Genomic DNA, 24,054 nt, shown 5'->3' with positions numbered 1-24,054 from the left:
CTTTTTCTATGACTAGAAGGAACCAGCCTGAGTCTAGCGCTCGACCTTCCCTCTCACATGACGGATCTACTATCCATTTGGCTGGATATGTCAATACCACTCCTGTCAAGACTACCTATAACAAGGATGATGAAGAACATCAATCCACCTTATCTCCAACGTTATCTTCTCTAGAAACCCCTGGAGAAACTTCTGATTTCATTGGAGCAATCACTACTGAATTCGTCATCGACAAGGAAAGTATCAAGGCAGATTTCTACTCTGACCGATGGACTCAGCAAAGAAAATGGTTCTTTGCAAAATATCAGGGTGAAAAGAGAAAGAAGATCCAAGAAAAATTCTATGGGTTCCTTGAGAAAACCCAGCAAAACATCTTCTTTTTTGAATGGTTTCAAGATTATGCCAACAAGAATTGGAAATCTTACCCCTTCCAAGTTGACATGGTTAAATGGCAGCATAAGGATGGAAAAGAAACCCTTTCTAACCTGCCGCCTAAAACTCCTTTCCTTCTTAAAGGAGCTCAATCTACACCTGTCCTAGCTTCTCCCTTCAAGACTAGGAAAGAAGAAGGTGATGTCACTGGTAAAGACATCAAAGACCTCATGGAACAATCCAATTACACCAATAAGTATCTTCAAATTCTTGGAGAATCCCAAGTACAGGATTCCTCTTCCAAGAAAGGAAAAGAAAAGGTCAAGATTGAACCTTCCTCTTCTAATCTTGATATCCCTAAAGGATGTCAACTTGAGAAACCCCTTTTCAAACCTTTTCAAATCAGTAGCCGTTCCAAACATTCGGCTCAAATTCTTCGAGCAAAAAAGGAATCTGACAATGAGCTCCTCCAAAAGGTGGTAGAGCAACTTCAGCTTCTCAAACAAGTTATTCCTGAGACTCCGGAACCTCCTGAGACTCCGGAACCTACTCCGGAAGCAGTTTCTAATCCCACTATTACTGCTCCTCCTCCTCCAAAAACTCGTACTTCTACTCGTAATACCTCTACTTCTTTAAATAACATTGAAGATGGTAAGGTTGAGTCTGATTCTGATATTCAATCTGACGTTCAATCTATCAAAAGTATTCCTGTCAATACTGTCATTCACAATTCTAAGAATCAGTGGAGAAAAGAAACCAAGCTCTACTATCCTAGAGCTACTGCTCCTGATCTTCTTTTAGAAGAATCTTCAAACTTCAAAAGCTTCAGTGCCAACAATGTCTATGAATGGAACATTGATGGTGAAAATGAGTATGGTATCACCAAAATCCTCCAAAATATGACTATGGTAGCCACTGCCTATGTTACCGCCAACAATTGTCCTGAATCTCTTATCGTTGAAGTCTTGGTTGCTGGTTTCTGTGGCCAGCTCAAAGGTTGGTGGGATAATTATCTCACTCAAGACGAGAAGGATCAGATCTTGACTGCTGTCAAGACTGATGAAGAAGGTAATCCTATCATGGAGGATGGCAAATTCATCTCTGATGCCGTCAACTCCTTAATCTTCACCATAGCCCAACATTTTGTTGGAGATCCTTCCCTCATCAAGGACAGATCTGGTGATCTTTTGTCCAATCTTAAGTGCAAATCTTTGGGTGATTTCAGGTGGTATAAAGATACCTTCCTAACCAGAGTTTACACCCGTGAAGACAGCCAACAAGCCTTCTGGAAAGAGAAATTCCTGGCTGGTCTTCCTAAATCTTTTGGCGACAAAGTTCGTGAGAAACTTAGAAGCCAAAATCCGGGGGGAGAAATCCCATATCACACCCTTAGTTATGGACAGCTCATAGCTATCATTCAAAGAGTTGCTCTCAAAATCTGTCAGGATGACAAAATCCAACAGCAACTCACTAAGGAGAAGTCTCAAAATCGCAGGGATTTGGGTACTTTCTGCGAACAATTTGGAATTCAAGGTTGTCCCAAGAAACCTAAACCTAGAAAGCAAGATCCTCCTCCCAAACAACAATGGAGAAAGAGATCTAGCAGGAATGATCATAGGAAACCCAAGCCTAGATCAAAACCCCAATCTTCGCAAATTCCAAAGAATCCTCCTGAGACTAGACCCTCTCAAGGAAAAGATGTTACCTGCTACAACTGCGGCAAGCCGGGCCATATTAGCAGGTATTGCAGACTCAAAAAGAGAATCTCTGAGCTTCATCTTGAACCTGAAATTGAAGACAAGATCAACAATCTTCTCATTCAAACTTCTGATGAAGAAGAATCTAATCCTTCGGATTCTGAGGTCTCTGAAGACCTAAATCAAATTCAGAATGATGATTCTCAATCATCATCTTCCGTCAATACCTTGTCTATCAACACTTTGACCAATGAACAAGATCTTCTCTTCAGAGCTATTAATTCTATCCCTGATCCTGAGGAAAAGAAAATCTATTTGGAACGCCTCAGATCTACTCTTGAAGATAGGCCTCCCAAAAGTCCTATAACCACCAATAAATTCAATCTTAGAGATACTTTCAAACGTCTTGAGAAATCTACGGTCAAGCCCGTTACTATTCAAGACCTTCAATTTGAAGTCAATTCCCTCAAGACTGAGGTCAAAAGTCTCAAGCAAATCCAAAAAAGTCAGCAACTTATTTTGGAGAAACTGACTAAAAATTATGAAGAAGATGATTCTTCTATACCTGATTCCAATCCTGCTCCTAACGACAATTGCGAAGACTTTCTGGAGAATATTAACCAGGTCACCATTCAGAAATTCTTTATCCATGTTAAAATCCTCATTGGAGATTTTGTTCTCGAAATCCCTGCCCTCTTTGACACAGGGGCAGATTCCAGTTGTATCTCGGAGGGACTCATTCCCACCAGATATTTTGAGAAAACAACTGAAAAGCTCAGCGCTGCTGAAGGATCTAGACTAAAGATCAAGTATAAAATCCCCTCAGCTATCATCAAAAATGGTAGTCTTGAAATCGAAACTCCATTTCTGTTAGTCAGAAATTTGAGTCAAAAGATCATTATAGGGACCCCTTTCATTAAGAAACTCTTCCCCTATAATACTGACGAAAACGGCATCACTGTTCAGCATCTTGGACAACCTATCTTGTTCAAATTCTCTGAACCTCCCATAGATAAGACTTTGAACGTCATATCCTACAAGGAGAAGCAGATCAACTTCCTCAAGGAAGAAATCTCTTATAGAACCATTGAGGAACAATTGCAACAACCTTCTGTTAAATCAAGGATTGAGGATATTTTGGAAAATATTCAATCCAGCATCTGTTCTGATCTACCCAACGCTTTTTGGGAAAGGAAGAGCCATATGGTGGAACTTCCTTATGAAAAAGAATTTTCAGACAAACAGATCCCAACCAAGGCTAGACCTATTCAAATGAATGAAGAACTTCTTCATTTCTGCCAAAAGGAAATCAATGATCTCCTTGAAAAGAAACTTATTCGCAGGAGTAAGAGCCCTTGGTCCTGTGCAGCCTTCTATGTCAACAAACAAGCTGAGATAGAACGAGGAACCCCTAGGCTGGTTATTAACTACAAACCTCTCAATCAAGCCCTTCGTTGGATTAGATATCCTATCCCCAACAAGAAAGATCTCTTAGCCAGACTGCATGATGCTAAGGTCTTTTCAAAATTCGACATGAAATCTGGATTTTGGCAAATCCAATTGCAAGAGAAGGATAGGTATAAAACTGCTTTTACTGTTCCTTTTGGGCAGTATGAGTGGAACGTTATGCCTTTTGGGCTAAAGAACGCCCCTTCTGAATTCCAAAGGATTATGAACGAAATCTTCAATCCTTATTCCAAATTCACTATTGTCTACATTGACGATGTTCTAATCTTTTCCCAAACTCTTGATCAACATTTCAAACATCTCAATACGTTTATCTCTGTAATCAAAAGGAATGGCTTGGCTGTTTCCAAGACAAAAGTCAGTTTGTTCCAAACCAAAATCCGATTCCTTGGTCACAATATCCACCAAGGAACCATCATTCCGATCAATAGAGCCATCGAGTTCACTGATAAATTCTCTGATCAAATCATTGACAAAACCCAATTACAGAGATTCTTGGGTTGTCTCAATTATGTTGCGGATTTCTGTCCTCAACTCAGTACCATAATCAAACCCCTTCATGATAGACTCAAGAAGGATCCTCCACCTTGGTCCGATATTCATACCAATGTGGTCAAACAAATCAAACTTCGTGTCAAGAATCTCCCTTGTCTTTATCTCCCTAATCCTCAAGCTTTCAAAATTATTGAAACTGATGCCTCTGATATTGGTTTTGGTGGCATTTTGAAACAAAAGGTTTCTGACAAGGAACAAATTATTGCTTTTACTTCAAAACATTGGAACCCTGCTCAGCAGAATTATTCTACTGTCAAAAAAGAAGTTTTAGCAATCGTTTTGTCTATTTCAAAATTTCAATCTGATTTGATCAATCAAAAATTCTTGGTCCGGGTGGACTGCAAATCTGCTAAAGAGATTTTACAAAAAGATGTCAAAAACTTAGCTTCAAAACATATCTTCGCCAGATGGCAAGCTATTTTAAGTGTTTTTGACTTTGAAATTGAATATATAAAAGGATCTTCAAATTCTCTCCCTGATTTCCTCACTCGTGAATATTTGCAGGGCAGATCATAAGATGGCCTCCAAAGGCTCTTCCTCATCCAGAGGAAGAGGCAGAGGTTCTCACAAGAACAAAGGTATTACAATTTCTGACTTAATCCTCTCTGGGCCCACTGCCCATCAATCTGGACCCACTGTCCAAAATCAAAAATCTGAGCCCACTGCTCAAAATCAATCTCCCCAACCAAAACAAACCAAAGCAGATTATGCTTTATCAATTCCAACTCTCCTTGCCCTTAAACAAGCAGGCCTGGATAATGTTCCTCAGGGACTCATCAATTTACCCAAAAAATCCTGGGCTAGCATGACAGAAGAAGATGATGACCTTCAATCTCTCCAAGCCATCATTGATAAAACCAAAACCTTAGCAACTCATTGCGGGAAAAAACCCGTTGTTGCTCAACCCAGTCAACCCAACCAAAATACCGGTTATCTAGCCAAAATAAACTCCAAATTCCAAACTTTTATTGAACCAGAATGGTGGGATAGCTCTGGAGGAATCGACCTTGCCAACAAAATTGGCATTAAACTCTTCCCAAATCACCTTGATCCCATTCACCCAAACAAATCCCAAATTTTGTATGAGTTTATCCTTATAGATACAAACAGTGTAGAAATCAAACACTTTAGGGATAAATCTGATAACTCCCTTATCACTCATTCTACACTCCAAATTCTCCGTGTCCTTCGTCCCACTGACTTTGGACCTAATCCAAATGGTTACAAAAAATTCTCTCAGAACTTTGACCCTGTAGGTTTCAACTATTGGGACTATATAAAAGCTTGGGAGAATACAATCCTTGGTCTACAAAATCAGAATTTCAAACACTCTTGGCTCATTTATTTTAAATGGTCCAACAAATATTCTTTTCCAAATTGGTTTCACTCTTGGTGGGATTTCTTTGGACCTACTACGGAAATCTTTCCCTCTGAAGTTCTTGAGGGTTACAATCATGCTAGATATATAGATATATATATATATAAAAGACTTGAGTTTAGTTGCACTCCTTTACATTAAATGCATTAAATGATAAAACATATCTTTTGTATTAATACTGTTGTTTATCGACCAAAAAGTTACACTGATAAAAGTACCTATAATTTACATGTGAACAATTTTAGTTATATAATAATAAAATATGTTAAAAATAAATTATGTAAATAAATATCTTAATTTTTGGATGTTTTATTCCTCTTAAGAAATGTTTCGGGTTCAAATTGTGTACATATATGTAAATGAGACTTGAACATAGCATTAAATACAATAGTAGAAATGAAGACCCTCTTATTCATCTCCTTGAAAAAAAAAAAATTAAACTCATGACTTTTCATTTTTCATAATACTTACTCACTGTCCTTCATGATAAAAAACCAAATTTACCTACATAAACAAATTAACATCAAGATTCAAAATTAAATAATAATAAAATATGAATTACTGATAAATAATTTATTCAAATAGTTTTAAAATTAAAATTTTCGCAATGAGGTATTTGGGTATTATTTGAAAAAATAATTAAATATACTTTTCGATCTATTATATATAAGTGAAAATGACTTGAGAATGCATATAACAGAGAAAACTAAATAAAGTTTTACGCTATTTAAGTTTTTTTAAGAGCTATAAAATTTATAATTTATAATAACTTTAAATTTTAAAATCAATTTTTTGTTGATAAAAATCACACAAATTATGTTATTATTATAACTTATTTGATGATATTGAAAATTTATTATTTAATATAAAAAATTTCTTTTTTTTGGAAGATTAAAATAAAATATTTCATAAAACTTTTATAATTATTTTTCATATAAACAAAAAATTGACTTATTAAATTATTAAAACTAATTTCATGCTAATTATTAAAATAAATTATTAAATTTGAGTATGTATTTTTTACACAAAGAAAACTCTAAATTGTCTCAAGATAATTATTTTTTTAATTTTATAATACTTATAATTAAAAATTATTTTAACATTCATTTAAAGTATAATAATTTTTATTTAATCTTAAAAAATATTGTAAATAAACTCGTGCAACGCACGAGTGTTATATCTAGTACTAATAGTATTTGGTAAAGCTTAGAAATAGAACTAACAATAATTCATTCAACTAACTTAACTACTCATACTAAATAAATGTAAATTATTTAATACAAAATTAATTAATAATAATTTTAATAAGTAAAAAATATAATGTAATATTTTTATTTTTTTGAAAATAATAAGACACTTAACTGCACCCTTTTTAAGCTATCAAATATTCATTACAAACCAAAGAAATGTTCACCAACCAGTTATAGACCAATGCGTACTAGGATATCATCAAAAGCAAGAAGAAGCCATGTTGTCCAACAAAAAAAAGGTCCTGCGATATTGTCCAAAAAGAAAAAAAATGAAGTCCTACAACTAGGGGAGGGACTTCATGGACATGAACACCCAAATCCAGAGAATGAGGCATGTTGGCCAAGCAATCAGCTACTTGATTTGCCTCTCCTTGAGCATCAACTCCCTGACCTGCAGAACTAGAGAAGCATAAGGGTGAGAACTATCACAGCTACTATTAATCAGATTAATAGCCACAAGAGAATCACTTTCAACAATAATTCACCGAACACCACACTCCCAAGCCAACCCAAGCATATGAACAGAGCCTGATTATGACAAACCAAGCAGCCCCGTGCTTATTCCTTCTTAATCTAGATCAATATGAAAAGTAGAGGCAAATCATCATCTGCACCCTCTTCATCTGCCGGCAAAGCATGAGCTTCTGATCCAGTTGAAGCTCCCGATTTTGAGGAGGATTCGAATTCGGATGCAAAAACTACTTCCATGCCAGTCGGCGACGTCGGAGTGTGTGAATGCCTCCGCGTCTTATACGGGGATGCTCTTGGCGATTTTTCTTCCTCATCTCTCGCATACGTCCCTCCATTCGATCGAAATAGTCAACTAGCAGAACCACCGCGGCAGCTACCGCCTCTTCCTCCTTCTCTAACAGATCGACCTTTGCCATCATAGATTTGAGGTGGGGCTGACACTTCCATCAGTTCCCTCGCCCCCTCCCTCGACGGAAGGCGCGACTGCTGTGCCGCCACCAGCGTAGCCGCCGCCGATAGGGGTGTCGCGAGTAGGCTTGGTTCCTATCATCGCTGCTTTCGAAAACTCGCGAAATAATACAGGGTTAGGGTTTATCCTCGTTAATGTAAGATGATAGATGAGACTGTTTATTTATTTTGGTAGGTTATATCAATAAAAAATACACATTTCATAAAATATTGTGAATATTCGTATAAGTATACGCACACACATGCGCAGACATACACACACATACATATACATATATACATACATATATATATATATATATAGTAAACGTGTACTATATGTTGGTTATATAAACATGCTTTATAAGTGTGTTATATAAACATGCATTATATGTTTCCGGAATGAAAAGACCTGAACTCTATGAGATAATCTAGAAGTGTCTAGATATATTTTGAGTTTATATTTATATATATGATAAATACATAAAAAAAAAATTTAGACGAAAACCATTCAATTCAATTTGTGAACTTGGTACGACAATGTATGAACAACTAACTGACAATGTACTTCAATCTATGAACAATTAACTGACAATATACTTCAATCTATGAACACCAAAAAATAGAATCGTGAGTCCATAAAGAAACTAACACTACTATATGGATCTCATGTTAGACACCAAAATATATAACCTTTCCTAATCTATTTCAAACTCGAAATTTTTCTTCCATGAACTACCAATACTTCTCAAAATTCCTATTAGAAACACAAAAGATGTCCAATATTCCTCAGCAAAGGCTTTTGCAAACTCCCAACTTGAAAAGATTTAGGTCATAGCCTCTAGCCTTTCAAGCTCTTATTAGCGTTCTGAAATGTTCACGTCAACCCCTTGAAAGAAGTTGAACGTCCTGTCATTGGCCCCGATATTGGCCTGCCCTACATGCTGATAATAGCGCTCATTCTGAAATGTTCACGTCAACCCCTTGAAAGAAGTTGCACGTCCTGTCATTGGCCCCGATATTGGCCTGCCCTACATGCTGATAATAGCGCTCATCGCTACGCCTAGGAGGAGATCTAGATCTGCGCCTGGGCCTGGGAATATTTTACATATTAATAATATATTTTTATAAAATAATTATCAATAAAAAGAAATGGTTGGGCGGTTCATGTTCATCCGTAAGATGTAACTGCATATTTAGCTAGTAGAAATTTAACTTCTTTCATATTTATATAAGCATCAAAAAATCAAGGTGATATACGAATTTTAAAAAATACTTCCTCCGTTCCTATTTATCTGTCTAGGAAGAGAAGGTTCACATAAATTAAGGAAAGCAATTAATTGTGTTGATTTTCATAAAAATATTATTTGTTTTCCATATCACCCTTTAAAATGTATTTTATATTTCTTCATTTATTGTTTATGTAAGGACATTTCTTGGAAAAAACATCAATTAATGTTCCCTTGAAACTCAAGTTGACAGTTATATAGGAACAAAAAAATTTCTTCAAAGTGGACAGTTAATAAGGAACGGAGGGAATAAAATATAACATGAAAAAATGAAAAATCTCTGCAAGATTGAAATGCATAGGACACACACACACATATCACACACACACATATATATATATATAGTAAACGTGTATTATATGTTGGTTATATATACATACTTTATAAGTGTGTTATATAAACATGCATTATATGCCTGTCAAAAAAAAAACATGCATTATATGTTTCCGGAATAAAAAGACCTGGACTCTATGAGATAATCTAGAAGTGTCTGGATATATTTTGAGTTTATATTTATATATATGATAAATACATAAAAAATAATTTACATATTAATAATATATTTTTATAGAAAAATTATCAATAAAAGTGATCAAATAATTTTAACGTTCAGTATTTCAATTTTAAAATTTTTATATAGTAGTTATTATTTTTTTATTAATTTTTTTTAACAACATAATGAATTTATTGAATGATATTAAGTTTATGAGCACAACTGCACAACCCTCTCATAAGTAAGTTAAAACCTCAAAACCACACCATTACAAACCAAAACATAACCCTCACCTTGAAAGAGATATCTAACGCTAGAGCCTCGTTAAAACTTTCCTTGGAAAAACCCAATGAGAAAAAACCAGAGGAAGGAAAAAGAGTACTCAAAACGCTAGATTACTTTTCAACTACCCATAATAAAATACACAAAACACATAACAGTAATCCACCCACTTTAAAAAATACAATATAACTACCAAATTACACTAGAAACTACCTCCATTTTCCTCTTGAAATCAGGCCATCACGCAGCACATAATGAGCTTCCAAAATGCTCCAAAAGCATGAGACTTATATATCCAAACAGCACCATAACAGATTGCATCCTTACCAATCCATAGCATAAAAATTCCAGTATTATTTTCACAAGAACCCCACGCAAAACACACACAAATTATTGTGCTGATACAACATCTATATCTGCACAATCCAAAATCAGTATCCTCCCACTACAATGAATCACAAAGCACCCAAATTGTGTCATGTATGCAACATCCTTGGTTTGCCAAATAATCTGCAAAAGAGTTGCCCTCCCTCAAGATATGGCATACACCCAAGCAATTCACCAAAGGCATCAAAAAATCAATTCTATTAAACACCTGATGCAAACTCCATGGACGAGCATTCACATTCCTTACCCAACCTACCACCAGCGAGCAATCGCTTTCAATTAAGACATTATGTATACCATATTGTTGACAAAATACAAGTGCATGCACAATTGCTTGAAGCTCAGCTTCATAGGCCCATAGATGACCAGTTGCTTTCACAAAATAACCCAGCATCGTACCCTGATGATTTCGAAGTACCCCTCCAATACCACTCGTTCCGTGTTAGAAGTCCCACATTGGCTAGAGATAAGGCCAATCAAGTGTTTATAAGGGTTGTGCAAACCTCAACTCTTGAGCTAGCTTTTGTGGTTGAGTATAGGCCTCCCAATTTCTAATATGGTATCAGAGCCTATCCTAGATACATTTGTTGTTTGTTGTGGAGACTTCCCATATTCGGGGCACCCGTTGTTGTTGATCCCACGTTCCAGGTTGTTCAGTCCTGGACGTGAGGGGGTGTGTTAGAAGTCTCAGATTGGTTAGAGATAGAGCATAGATAGTCTTTATAAAGGTAGTGCAAACCTCAACTCTTGAGCTAGCTTTTGTGGTTGAGTATAGGCCTCCCAATTTCTAATATTCCGGGATTCCCCTTAGACGCGCCATCAACATTGAACTTTACATATGACGGCAAAGGAGAACACCAAGGTACCACTATTCGAGCAGGTAGTGCAAACCTCAACTCTTGAGCTAGCTTTTGTGGTTGAGTATAGGCCTCCCAATTTCTAATATTCCGGGATTCCCCTTAGACGCGCCATCAACATTGAACTTTACATATGACGGCAAAGGAGAACACCAAGGTACCACTATTCGAGCTTTCTCCTTCTTTTTTGTACATTGTACTCTTTCTAACCTCATATTAAACTGTTCCAACGAATAAGGACAATCCTGCCACCACCCTTTTAACCACCAAAATAGCCTAACCATATGCATAATATCCCAAATAGTTTCAACACAGAACACTTTTGCATTGAAAATTACATCATTCCGAAGCTTCCAAATGGACCAGCACATCGCAAAAGGAATTAAAGACCAGATTACCTTGTCAGTTTTTATGGCCAGATCTGTCCATTCCATCATAAGTGCACTAAAAGTCCCTGGTACACACTATAGAATGCCCTCTCGCTTCAGCACCTTATTCCACAGCACCTATGTTCTGCTGCAATGCAAAAAGAGATGGTGTGTGGTCTCCAAAAAAGCTCCGCAGCAGCTACAAAGACCTCCATCTGCAAGCACCATTCCCCGTCTCATCAAATTTGCCTTCGATGCAATCCGGTCCATATGTACCTGCCAAACAAATAAAGAAACCTTTGGGCTTTGGTGGCACTACTTTTGCCACTGTTTTGGGCACACTCCAGGTTGAACTCGTCACCCACTTCTCCTCGACCGCTGCACACAGCCTTAACTGAAAATAAGCCCATACGACCAATCCTCCAAATCAGTATATCGTCCATTATTGCCGGCACCACTGAATTTATCAATTATGTGAATGATTCATATTGAGCAATCTCCCAATCAAAGAACTGCCTCCGGAAAGACATAGTCCAAACCCACACCCCATTGCTTCGCTTACCTACCTCAGAAACAACAGCTACTTTGTTCAAAGACAATGCAAAAACGCGAGGGAATTGGATTTGCAAAGGTGTATTCCCTAGCCATATGTCCCCCCAAAATCTGACCCCCTTACCTCCCCTAGCTTACAAGCCAAGCCACATTTAAATTCAGAGGACAGTAGCGAATTTTCCTGCCATACCTTTAATATATCTGTTGTAACCATAGATAAATCATATGAAAAATGCTGTGGGGCACGACATTGGTTCTCGTGCACCACGCACGAAGCATTTTCTGTCAGTTTGAAACCCCCAGAAACTGTACTTGTTCTTTTTTTTGGCTGTTGTAATTTTGTGGCGGTTTAAAACCGTCACTAAATGAGTCTTGTGCCCCTCTCGTGCCAGATCTGTCGTACCACGTAGCATTACTCAAATCATATTATTTTATTAATTTATAAAAAGACTAAATATGGAAATTGAATTTAAGGTTTTATATTTAAATCATATTATTTAATAATATGAGTAGTTTTGATCAAACTATAAATATGTTCTATTATATTGTCACGAAGAATGCAATATGTTAAAAATTAATTTTTTTTTTCTACCGATATATCACTTTCATTCTAAGTAATGTATTTTTTTTCGTTCTAGTTGATATGTTACTGACGGTCTGTGTCGTTGGTAACTTAACGACGGTTGAGGTCGTTAGTAACTTACCAACGACTGTGATCATCGCTAAGTTACTAATGACTTTTGAAAATTGTTGATCAATATTACCGAGGAGCATAATAATGATGGATATTTGATGTCGGTGATAATTCTTTACTGATTATTTTTAGGGCTTATCGACGATTTTCGTCAGTCAGTACCTCCTATTTTTCTTGTAATGAATGTCATATGTGTATCTTACAGTTCAACTTTATATATTATAATAGATTGAGGTGACTTCAAACGTGTGCAAATGTATTTTAAAGAGAGGTCAGATGAAAGGTGAACTATATTCATTTGGTCAAATCTCAAACTCTTTCTTATTTGAGACTTTTGTATTGGATGTTAAAAATATTACGTAAAATTGTCATTTGGAAGTTGAAAAATAAATAGGGGAGAGTTCTCAAACTGTTTAAAATTACTTATGTGACATGAAATGAGGCGGATTTTTTTTTTTGATGTGGCAGCTCCACATCTTAACTTCAGATTTAATATATTATTAACATAAGACATGCGCAATGCGTGAACATATAATTACCTTGTAAGACGGTTAAGAGATTAGAAAATATAATATTAAGCATATAAATAATAATAATAATAATTAATTTCAAATTTCATAATCAATTAGATAATGTACTATTTACATTTTTAATAAGATATTAAATTACTATAACAGATTTATATTTACTTCTTAATTGTATTTAATTATAATGGAAGTTTTTTTTTTAAAAAAACACTTCAAAAGTATTTCTATTTATATAAATAAAATATTAAGGACTACACCTTTTAAGGTCGACGAGTTAAGTTTGACAGTATAATAGTGGTAGATGAAAAATCTTTATTCTCTATGAGTTGAGAACTAAACTAAATATGTGATGTGACTAAAGTAAATGATAAGTGGCAACGCTATAGTTCGTGCTTCAGAATTAATATATTATAATAGAAACATAATAGATAGATAGATAATAGATTGACACTTATAAAAATAAATAAATAAATAATAGATTGACACTCCATATCATTCAGCTGATCATCTTTTCTGAGTTGCAATTACAGTTGGACGAACAAAGTGACTTTTTTAACATGTAACCTGTATATTCAGAAATATTGGAGGTCTATTTCAAAATGATGAGTATAAACTCCATCCATAAAAGAATATGGAATGAATAACTATTCTTTCTTATTTTATTTTTGGCTTAATTGCAACATTTACGAAAACTATGTCTCTCACCTAATTTATTTACAAGATTAGTCTCTTATGATCCCTCTCGTTTGCAACGTTAGTCTTTCTATCTAATTATTAACGGAGAAGACTTATGTGGCAAGTCTCTGGGACGTGGCACTGCCACTGGAGAGAGAACTAAAATTGCGGTTTTTGAAAACATCAGGGACTAAAGCTGCAGGTTAGCCTAACTAAAATACTAAGAAATAAAGATTAGATGAGATGAGGTGAGGTGAGGTGTCTAACAAGAGCCTCAACTAGCCTATTTATACTAATAAACAAACCTATTCACTAAGAAAGAATTCATTGTTCTCTAAGTCTTCACAAAATTGGTTCCACAGAGGAGTAAGCTGCTAAACACACATCTGCGGATCCCACAAAAGGGTCGAATATTTAATTAATGTAAGCATGAGAATTGTAGCTCTTTAAATCAGCTTCGTGACCCTTCTGAGTTTGCCGAGTTTCGAGTTCTATAGCCCAAGATATGATCGCCTTAGTGCAGACTGGTCCAGACTCGCAAGATTAGCCACAACAACTTTGCAAGGTAATTATGACCATGTTAGAGATAGATTCTCGAATTATGCTGAGCATGAAAGTTGTAGGGCTTCGAGTAAGCTTTCCAAAGACATATTATTCACCCTGTTTGGATCTCTACAGCTCCATATTCAAATTGTTCTAGTGCAAAGGATAATAAAAGTTAAAAAGAAAGAAGACTTAATTGCAACTTTAGTCTCTGAGGTTACAAACACCACGATTTTAGTCTCTCACCTAATTACAGGTGGCCCAGTTTTGTGAAGACTTAAAGAACAAGGAATTCTTTCTTACTGGACAAGTTTGTTTATTAGTATAAATAGGCTAGCTGAGGCTCTTGTTGGGCACCTCTTCTCACCTCACCTCATCCTTATATCTTAGTATTTTAGTTAGGCTTAATTGCAACTTTAGTCCATGACGTTTACAAAACTATGATTTTAGTCCTTTCTCTAGTGGTAGTGCCACGTCCCCAAAGACTTGCCACATAAGCCTCATCCGTTAATAATTAGGCAGAAAGACTAACATTGCAAACGGGAGCAAACGTGAGGGACTAGTCTTGTAATTAAATTAGGAGAAGGACTAAAATTATGATTTTTGTAAACGTCGGAGACTAAAGTTGCAATTAAACCTTTATTTTTTAAGGAAAAAAACTATCTAATTAGACAATTATAAAAAGAAATGCTCAAAACTCAACAGTACATGAGAATTAAAAATTTGGTCGATATGTAGACCCATTATGTATACTGCATTTATGTGAAAACATAATGCTAAACACAATACAATATAGCTATTAATCTAGTCATTTTGATGTTGATTAATATACTTAAAGATCAATGTTGTTAATGGCAAATAGCATTGCGTAACAGCAAGCCCAAAAAACGCTAGCATGTAGCGCAATGGCAACTACATTAAAGAAGGAGGAGGAAGAAGGAAGAAAGGGGCTGAAAGGAGGAGGACAAAGGAGGAAACACAGCGTTTCATCGAGAAAAAAAATGAAAGAGATCGCAGAGCCTCCAAGTTGAAGAAGGATGAAATGCAACATTTCATTAAATGCTGAGAAAACACCAAAATGCCCTTAAAATTTTGACCTAATGTTTAAATTCTGGGGTAATTTAGGGTTTTTGCTAGGATGAGTAGGGTTTTCGATTACAGAGGTTTCGGGGAATGAAACACAATGTTTCATTAAATGGTAGGAAAACCTAAAAATGCCCTTAAAAAGTTTAACCTAATGTTTAAATCTAGGGGGAATTTGGAGTTTTCGGTATGAATTTAACGTTTTTTATACTTGTTTCTTCCTTGCGCAATTGTGGCCACTACGCGATTTCCGCGCCACTACGACCTCCAACGTCGCGGCCAACCGTCGATCCACCACGCTCTGCCGGTATAGCGCTATTGACAACGCTGCTTAACATACTGAAACTTGCTCTTCAAGTGTTTATATGCCTTTATATATTCACAAAAATGGTTTTATATACTGTTTTGGGACTTTCCATGTAACCAAAAATAAAATATCTAACAAACAAACACAAACAAAACATGAAGTTGAGTACAAAGTAACAAAGCTACTTGCTCTCTGAAACAACCTACAAGTCATCACAAACAAATAATTAAGAAACAAATTAAGCGAGTGTAAGATCTAGAACAACGACGTGAATCCTAGAAAAACTATGAGCAGAAGGACGTGTGTTCACATTTAATTCCGAATAACAATTGGAATTTCAAAACAGTCAGTATCAAAAGAAAACTAAGTTAAAAACATTAAACACCATCTTCTCAAATAATAATGGAATATTCAATTTTGGAGATATGCAGCTTAAGAGAATCAATTGAAACAATTCATTTAAAATATCCTCTCCTACCTTAACCATCCCAATTAACTTAATAACTGAAGTCATCAACGATAACCTGACAAGTTTGCACTTTGCATCATCGAACTTTAGGCTTTTTTGTCTGGCCTTGAACTCGAAATGCAGCAGAAGTCTTCCTCCAGCAGCGGATGGCGATGATCGAGGGTATCACAATCCAGGAGAAATTTGCTCCAATATAGTATGCATAATAGTAAAATGAGTTTGTGGAAAAATTATCACCTTCCAAGATTGCGGTTATGTAATACACAGCAGTTCCATATAGCTGCCCCAGAGAAATGGCAAACTGAAGCATGTAGCTATATGACTTTCCAGTAGCTATAGCGTATCTGTAATCCATATTGGTAACACAAACAGTTAAATTTAAAATGAAAATCAAGAGAAGATTAAACATAAAAAAACATAGAATTAGACTGGATAAACAAAAATTCACTAGTTGCAGCATGATAGCATTAGCTTGTTGATCATATATTTTGCTCCTTAGTTACAACTTACACTGCTAGAAGGCTAGCTGGACCCTCTATAACTGCTGTTAGTCCTTCAACAGTAACTACTCCTGCATCCCTTCCTACATACCTTGAATCCCCTTTGCTATATTCCTTCCCTGTTATGTGTTAAAAAGACACTTCCATTAACTAAAAATTCAAATTCCTTGAAGGTGCTCCAAATTCAAACTATCTTATGTCTGTATTGAATGTCAGAGAAAGATTAAATGTCTCACAAACTTCAGCCAGGTAGAAGCCAGTCTTATCCTTGAAAAACTCTGGTGCGAAAACAAAGTAACCCTCAAGAATTATGTGTGTGAGGCCAGTAAAGGCCCACCAGCACATTAACACTCTATCAACTTTTGATTTCTTAGGAAGGCGTCCTGGGAAAATTCAGTCATGTAAACAAAATCAGAGAAACCTAAAAAACCATTTCCACCTATCAGAGGATAGATATTCAAACTGAAATGATAATGGAATGCCATAACAAAGTACAGACAGCCTGATCCTTGAACTTTGAACTTGCAAAGAATGATATTGTTTGAGTACCTAGTGAAGAGCTTAATTGAAAGAAAACATATGCACTAAAGGATAAAGGAAGTGATAAAACATATAGATTGAGCTGAGACAGTGTAGGCCAAACTGATATGGTTTCTTTCATGCACAAACAATAAAATTGGCTTGTAGAAAATTTCAGTCCATGATTCTAGTTTGAAGCAAGTAACCATCTCCATTAAAGATTATCACATATTGTCAACAATTAGAAAGCATGATATAATGGTCACAAGCAGGACAACAAATAGCAGAATAGATCCACAGAATATATGGCAATCCCACTTAGATAGTAAATGATCAGAACAGTGTTGAATAACAAATCACACCACAGAACAAAGTTAATCACACATACATTCATATATTTTAGCCTCATTATATATTCTTAACCAGAGAAAAAAAAAAAGTAAGGAAGGAACACATAACACATCACATAACTTGAATCCTACACTTCTAAGTGCTCATCTATTCATCTTATGTGTGCCAAATGCAAATAAAGATTCGGAAACAAGTAACATGGAATGAAAAGTTGACCTATATTCAGTTTTGTTGTCATCATTGACATTGAACTATTTTGACATTGTAAGTGAAGGATTTGAAACTGGACCTAGTTTACATTAAAAAAAGTATCTTTTTCTGATAAATAAGCTAATTTCACTAATGGGTCGTTATTCAATTACACAAAATCGATGTATTTGAAAATTTGCATTTCACTGAAATCTCAGAATTGCAGAATTTTTCATTTCAACCTCAAAATCGCTGGTCAATATCATTGAAATCAGAAGAGAAACCAGAAAAAAATGAATAAATGATGAATTGAAAGGAAAAGAGAGAGGAATGGTGAAGGGGTGGGTACCTGAGAAGATCCAGATGAAGGAAACGACGAGAAGAGTGGAGATGGCAAAGACAGAGAGAATGCTGGACTGAGAGAGGAAGCAAGGAACATAGTCAGGTAGATGCAAATCGCGTGGAACGTAGGGGTGACTGTGTGCGACTTGAGATCCCTCCATTTTCGTCTTCGCGAGATGGGAATGAATGAAGAATGAAGAATGAAGAATGAGAGTGGTGTTGTGAAGTGTTGACTGTGTTGTTGAGTTGGAAAGAGATATGAAATTGGTTGGTGAATGGAAAGTCATTTACAGCCGTTGGATATAAAATTTAATAATCAATGGCTTGGATTGAGTGAAGTTATAAAGGAGGTTTACTAGAATACCCTTTCCTTCGGCGATGCGTCTGTCCCTTGCCGTTGTTAACCTCGTTGGCGGCCGCCAGAGCTTCTGCTGTTTTTCAATCCGTGCCCGCACCACCATGTGAAATCGTGAACTCTTCCTCCCCCATCAATGTTGTCGTAACATTGGCGATCAAATAATTAGTTATCTCAAAAGCTTAAAGGTTATGTGAATGATTTTATATTATAATTTTTAATCGACAATGAGGACCTTAATCATTTTCACACCCTCAGACCATATACAATGGTTAAACAAAAAATGTTTTGTTTAACCCTTTTCTACCCCACTTTTTCTCTTCCCAACACTCTACATCATCTTCTCTCTCCAATTCAACAAACTTTCAACAATTACCCACTCCAATGGTTTTACTTAACTCTCAACACCCTACCCCACCACTCACCACTCACCCTACCCCACCACTTTTTTATTTCACATTTTTATTTAATTTTATATTTTTGTTTTTATAATTACATAAAATTACAATTATCGATTTAAGTTAAATTAAAACAATAAACACTTAACAATTTTTTTTTTAAAATATAGACTATAATTTTTTTTCTTAACTTAAAATGCAAGACAACAAACTAAGCATACAAGAATTTATTTTATTTTCTTAAAATAAAATGCAAGACAACAAACTAAGCACACCATATCTTAAAATGCAAGACAAGGAAAAACTAAGCACACAACACACAAATAACGTAATTAGTACGATACAAATCATCTTCAATCCTGAGACATTCCAAACTTTGCCCAGATGTGCTTCACTAGATCTGCTTGCAGTTCATGATGAACATTTGAATCACGCAACTCGGATCTAGCACGCACATGATTTGCAAAAGCGGGTAAAACCTCGGTCGAGTATGGTTGCTGTGTACTAGATCCACCTTCCCCAGATTGCTCAAAATCGGTCCAACGTTGAGCATATGACTCTCGTTCATCCTCGACAATCATATTATGTAATATGATGCATGACCTCATAATGATACTCAAGTCATCTATGTCCCACAAGCGAGCTGGTTCACGGATGATTTTAAAACGAGCTTGAAGAACTCCAAATGCACGTTCGATTTCCTTCCGACATCCCTCCTGAACTTTTGCAAATAACTTATCGGGTTCACTTTGAGGAAGTCTAATCGTTTTGACGAAAGTTGGATAAGAAGGATAGATACCATCGGCTAGATAGTATGCCATATTATAGGGACGACCATTCACAAAGAAATTCACAGCTGGAGCCTTTCCCTGTTCCACGTCATCAAACACTGGTGACCGATCTAGAACGTTTATGCCGTTCAACGTTCCAAGACATCCAAAAAAGGCATGCCAGATCCATAGGTCATAAGTTGCAACTGCTTCAAGAATAACTGTTGTGGTTCCCTTATCCCCTCTAGTAAATTGACCTTCCCATGCTTTAGGACAATTTTTCCACTCCCAGTGCATGCAGTCAATACTCCCGATCATGCCTGGGAACCCCCGCATGTCATTAGCATGTAGTATTCTTTGCAGGTCTTCTTGGGTTAGTGCTCTCAGGTACTGTTGCTCATACAATCGTATGATTCCTTTACAGAATCTACGTAAACACTCCAATGCAGTAGTACCTCCAATTTTGATGTACTCATCGACCGCATCTGATGCCACACCATATGCTAACATTCGCATTGCTGTGGTACATTTTGCTAAGGGTGATATACCTTGTTTATTGGCTGCATCAACGCGTTGGGTGAAGTAGTTATCACTACTTGAAAGGTCATCAACGATTCGAAGGAAAAGATGTTTTTGCATCCGGTACCGACGACGAAACATTGCATCGTCATATGTAGGCTCATTGGCAAAGTAGTCGCCAATTAGCCTCTGGTTTGCCGCTGTATGATCTCTACCGAGATATTTTCTACTACGAGGTGCAGTATCTTCTCGAATTTTTCTTCGACGCTCTCTAAATCGGTTGAGTACATAAGCTTCTTCAATTTGACTATTTTGAATGTATGCTGCAAGATCAAAAGGACAATCAGATGGATCCATTTTTTGTGAAATTTGAAGTAGATTGGAAAAGATTTGGGATATTGGTACATCAATGGATCTATGAGTCCATATAAGTAGGTACATTGAATGGTGGTTGAGTGCCGGATTTGAAATAAGTTATCAACCAGAGTTAATTATCGGAAAAGGACAAGATTCGAATTGAGTGGTACATATTCAAACACAGTTACCCGAGAATTATTAAAGCCAAACACTACTGACTTGACACCACGGGCAAATTATTAAAGCAAACACTACAGACTTGACACAACTGGTGGATTTGAAATAAGTTATCAGCCAGAGTTAATTATCGGATTGAGTGGTACATATTCAAACACAGTTACCCATACATTAAAGCAAACATTACATAGTTGTCACCACTTCAAAATTATTAAAGCGAACATTAAAGCAAACATTACATAGCTGTCACCACTTGAAAATTATTAAAGCGAACATTAAAGCAAACATTAAAGCAAACACTACAGACTTCACACCACTGACAAGTTTGACCGAATACAGACAAAGACTCGCTTGAAATTAATTTTCAAATAGCTCTTTGGACAACTGCTCTAACAACTCTTTCTTACGGTCACTGAGATGCTCTTCCGAAGTTAGCTTTAGATACATACTAACTTTCTTAGCATTAGTCTTCTCTTTCATCGCATTAGTCTTCTCTTTCATCAATTCGTTAGTCTCTGCTTGCACCGATGCTATCTTGTCCAATCGTTCAAGCTCTTTCTCCTTGAATTGGATATAAGAATCCCACTCTTTGTCCACCACCTCGTCGGCATCTTCTCTAATTTTCTTTTTACTCTTTTTTTAGCTGTCTCCCTACCCATTGGACGAGGAATTGATCCTATAGAGTTTGAGCCACTTGCATCACTATCGTGTGATCTCTTAGATCCACTACTTCTCGAGCCACTATTTCCTCCTACCTGACTATAAAAACGTGGTTGATCACGGAGAACGCGCCATTCTTCCATCAAAGTAAATTGACCAATCTTCCCACTTGCGTATAATTCCTGCGCTCTTGCGATAACATCATCCTCCGACCAACCGCTTCGGTGCTCACGCTTAGCACTATCATAAGCGCCAATCCATTTACCCAGTCTTGTGTTCATATAATTCCAACGGTTTCGGCAGGCAACCCAATCGCGCGGAGGATCGAATGAGCAATGCTCATTACAATACTCAGCAATATCTCTCCAAAATGTTTCTCCTTTCTGGTTTCTTTCGACAACACTGTTTGTTCCACAATTAATCCACCCACTAATTAGCACTAGATTTTGTACAGTGTTCCATGCGGGTAAATGGGCTTTTTTGCTCTTAGGAGTGATTTCATTGACTTCATTATCAGCTGACCCGCCACCAAGATTGACTTGTGTTGAAAATTCCGGAAATTCCGATACATCAACACTCGGAAAATTTTCAGGAACCACTGGCATATAACCACTAGACTGAGGTGTTTGAGATGAATATCTCACAGATCCATAAGATGGATGAGAGTTTGGAACAATTGATGACTGGTTAAAATTTTGTATGTTTTGAGGAGGTTGGTACGAATATTGATTTGGATCTGGATAATAGTTTGGATTTCAAGGACGTTGGTTGGAGATTTGATGTGGGACTTGATAATAGTTTGGATTTTGAGGACGTTGGTTGAACAATTGATGTGAGACTTGATAATTGGTGGGATTTTGAGGACGTTGGTAAGAAATTTGATTTGGATCTTCATAGTTGTTGTGATTTTGGTTGTAAAATGGGTTGTTTGAAGAATTCTGGGTGTTGAAATGGTGATTGTTGGGATCCATTTCAATACAAATGCTAATAGATAGACAAATAAGATGGTGAGAGAGATAATAAGAGAGTGAAAAAACTTGGTTTTTTTTTCTGTGTCCAAATCAAACGAACCAAGTCTCTATTTATAGAGAAAAAAAAATCATGAATTTTGGTATAATTTTTTTTTCAGAAAATATTTTTTTGATGAAATAATTGAGTTCAAAAGATAAGGAAAAACGAAATCCGGACTGACCAACCAGAGGCTGCCACGTGGCAGGGGCAGAAAAATCCGTTTTCTCTCTCCTACAGACAATTGTCTGCGCGTGTTGCACACGCGCCTGCGGTGGCCACTGGCCTCGCGCCACGTGGCACACCGCAGGCTCTTTAAACATGTTGAAAATTTTCAACAATTTGATACTCTCTCTCCCCTTTCAACCAATTTCAACAAACCATTAAACCTCTTCAACAACTTTCAACAACATCAAACACCCCATTCAACCATCCATTGTGGATGGTCTTTTGAATATCGTGAATCTTGTCAGTCTCGGGCTTCAAAGTCTTCTTCACTAACTTGGGTGTCAAATCCTTAGTGTCGTCTAGTTGTAGCACTATCCTCTAACATCGTGGCTCTTCTCTGGAGCCACAACCACTGCAATTTTGCAATTTGAGAGAAGGCGAACCATTTCGGTTCGGTGATGATTTATTTTTAACTTCTATTGTTGAGGGTTAATGCATAGTTTTCTTAATCATTCACAAATAACCTTGTTCATTTGATTTTTTAATTGGATATCAGTGTCTTAACTACTTCCACATAGTGCTTTTTTAGTACATCGTAAAGATAAATTGCATCCTCCAGAGATTAATCACTAGACTTCTCTCACCCAACTCACATGTCTCCTAACTCTTACCACTTGAGCTATCATTCGGGGACATTAGTTACACACATGACACATGGTGGACACAATGAACTGGTTACTCAGCCGCCTTGGCCTATTATATAATTATTATGACTTCTAAAATTGTGTCTTTGTAATTGTTCTATCTTTTGTCGCCTTTTGGATAAAAGGTATGAGCCACCACATGCTCTGATGTTTTTTTTTTGTCAAAGGTTCAAAGTTCATTTAATAGAGATAGCCGAACGACACTTACAATCGATCATTCATTGAATGAATGAGGAAATTTGGGTCATAAGCCCAAATACAACTTACAAGATAGTTCATAACAATGAGGCCCACGACTCCATAGTACACAAAATAGAAAGTTTGTCTAAGGGAGATTAAAAAAACTACTTGCAAAAGACCCAAGAGGAAATAGGCCCAAGAGAACATGGGTCAGCAGAACCCTAGCTTGAATCTCCAAACCCTAGCCAACCACATGGAAGCGACAACAGCACAGTGGCGGAATAGGAACGACAGCGGCCAACGACGAAGCTCCAAACATATGCTCTGATGTTTGAATTCTTTAAGGCATTGCTAAGTGCTAACCAAGCCTACATAGTCACATCACATTGTATGTATATTCACAGTATTGATGGTCATTTCTTCTTTTTTCTCATATCGTTAAGGTGATAAGGTCTATCCAAAGTTAAATGCGTTTTTTGTCCCCAGATTTTAATAAAATAGAGATTTCCGTCCCTCCATTTTTTATACTTTTTCTTTGTCAATTTTTTTTTGGTCGATGAAAGGTATTCCATTAGACCAAGTGCAATGGTTGTTGAGAATTTTTGTTGAGTTTTGTTTAGATGGTGCAATGGATGTTGAGTGATGTTGAGAGTGATGTGGAGGAGAGAGAAGCGTGATAAATGTTGAGGAAGCT

At 36.5% G+C, this 24,054-nt stretch overlaps 2 protein-coding genes across 2 annotated transcripts; both read right to left on the bottom strand.

Annotated features, from left to right (window-relative positions):
- Positions 1-15,981: 15,981 nt before the first annotated feature.
- LOC130738921 (probable 3-beta-hydroxysteroid-Delta(8),Delta(7)-isomerase) lies at positions 15,982-18,306 on the bottom strand. The gene is made up of 4 exons (XM_057591103.1): positions 18,072-18,306; positions 16,900-17,046; positions 16,674-16,782; positions 15,982-16,507 (listed from the first exon to the last, which is right to left on the bottom strand). Exons 1-4 carry the CDS (start codon positions 18,223-18,225, stop codon positions 16,240-16,242), a joined length of 678 nt encoding a protein of 225 aa, XP_057447086.1. The 5' UTR covers positions 18,226-18,306; the 3' UTR covers positions 15,982-16,239.
- Positions 18,307-19,156: 850 nt separating this feature from the next.
- LOC130738922 (uncharacterized) lies at positions 19,157-20,439 on the bottom strand (the record flags this gene model as incomplete). Its single annotated transcript, XM_057591104.1, has 1 exon — positions 19,157-20,439. A coding segment is annotated over one exon (1,269 nt), but the record flags the coding sequence as incomplete, so codon positions are not given.
- Between the last annotated feature and the right edge of the window lie 3,615 nt (positions 20,440-24,054).

Source organism: Lotus japonicus, chromosome 2 (assembly GCF_012489685.1).
Source record: "Lotus japonicus ecotype B-129 chromosome 2, LjGifu_v1.2".
NCBI lineage: Eukaryota > Viridiplantae > Streptophyta > Magnoliopsida > Fabales > Fabaceae > Lotus > Lotus japonicus.
This window is presented reverse-complemented; position numbering and strand designations above follow the sequence as displayed.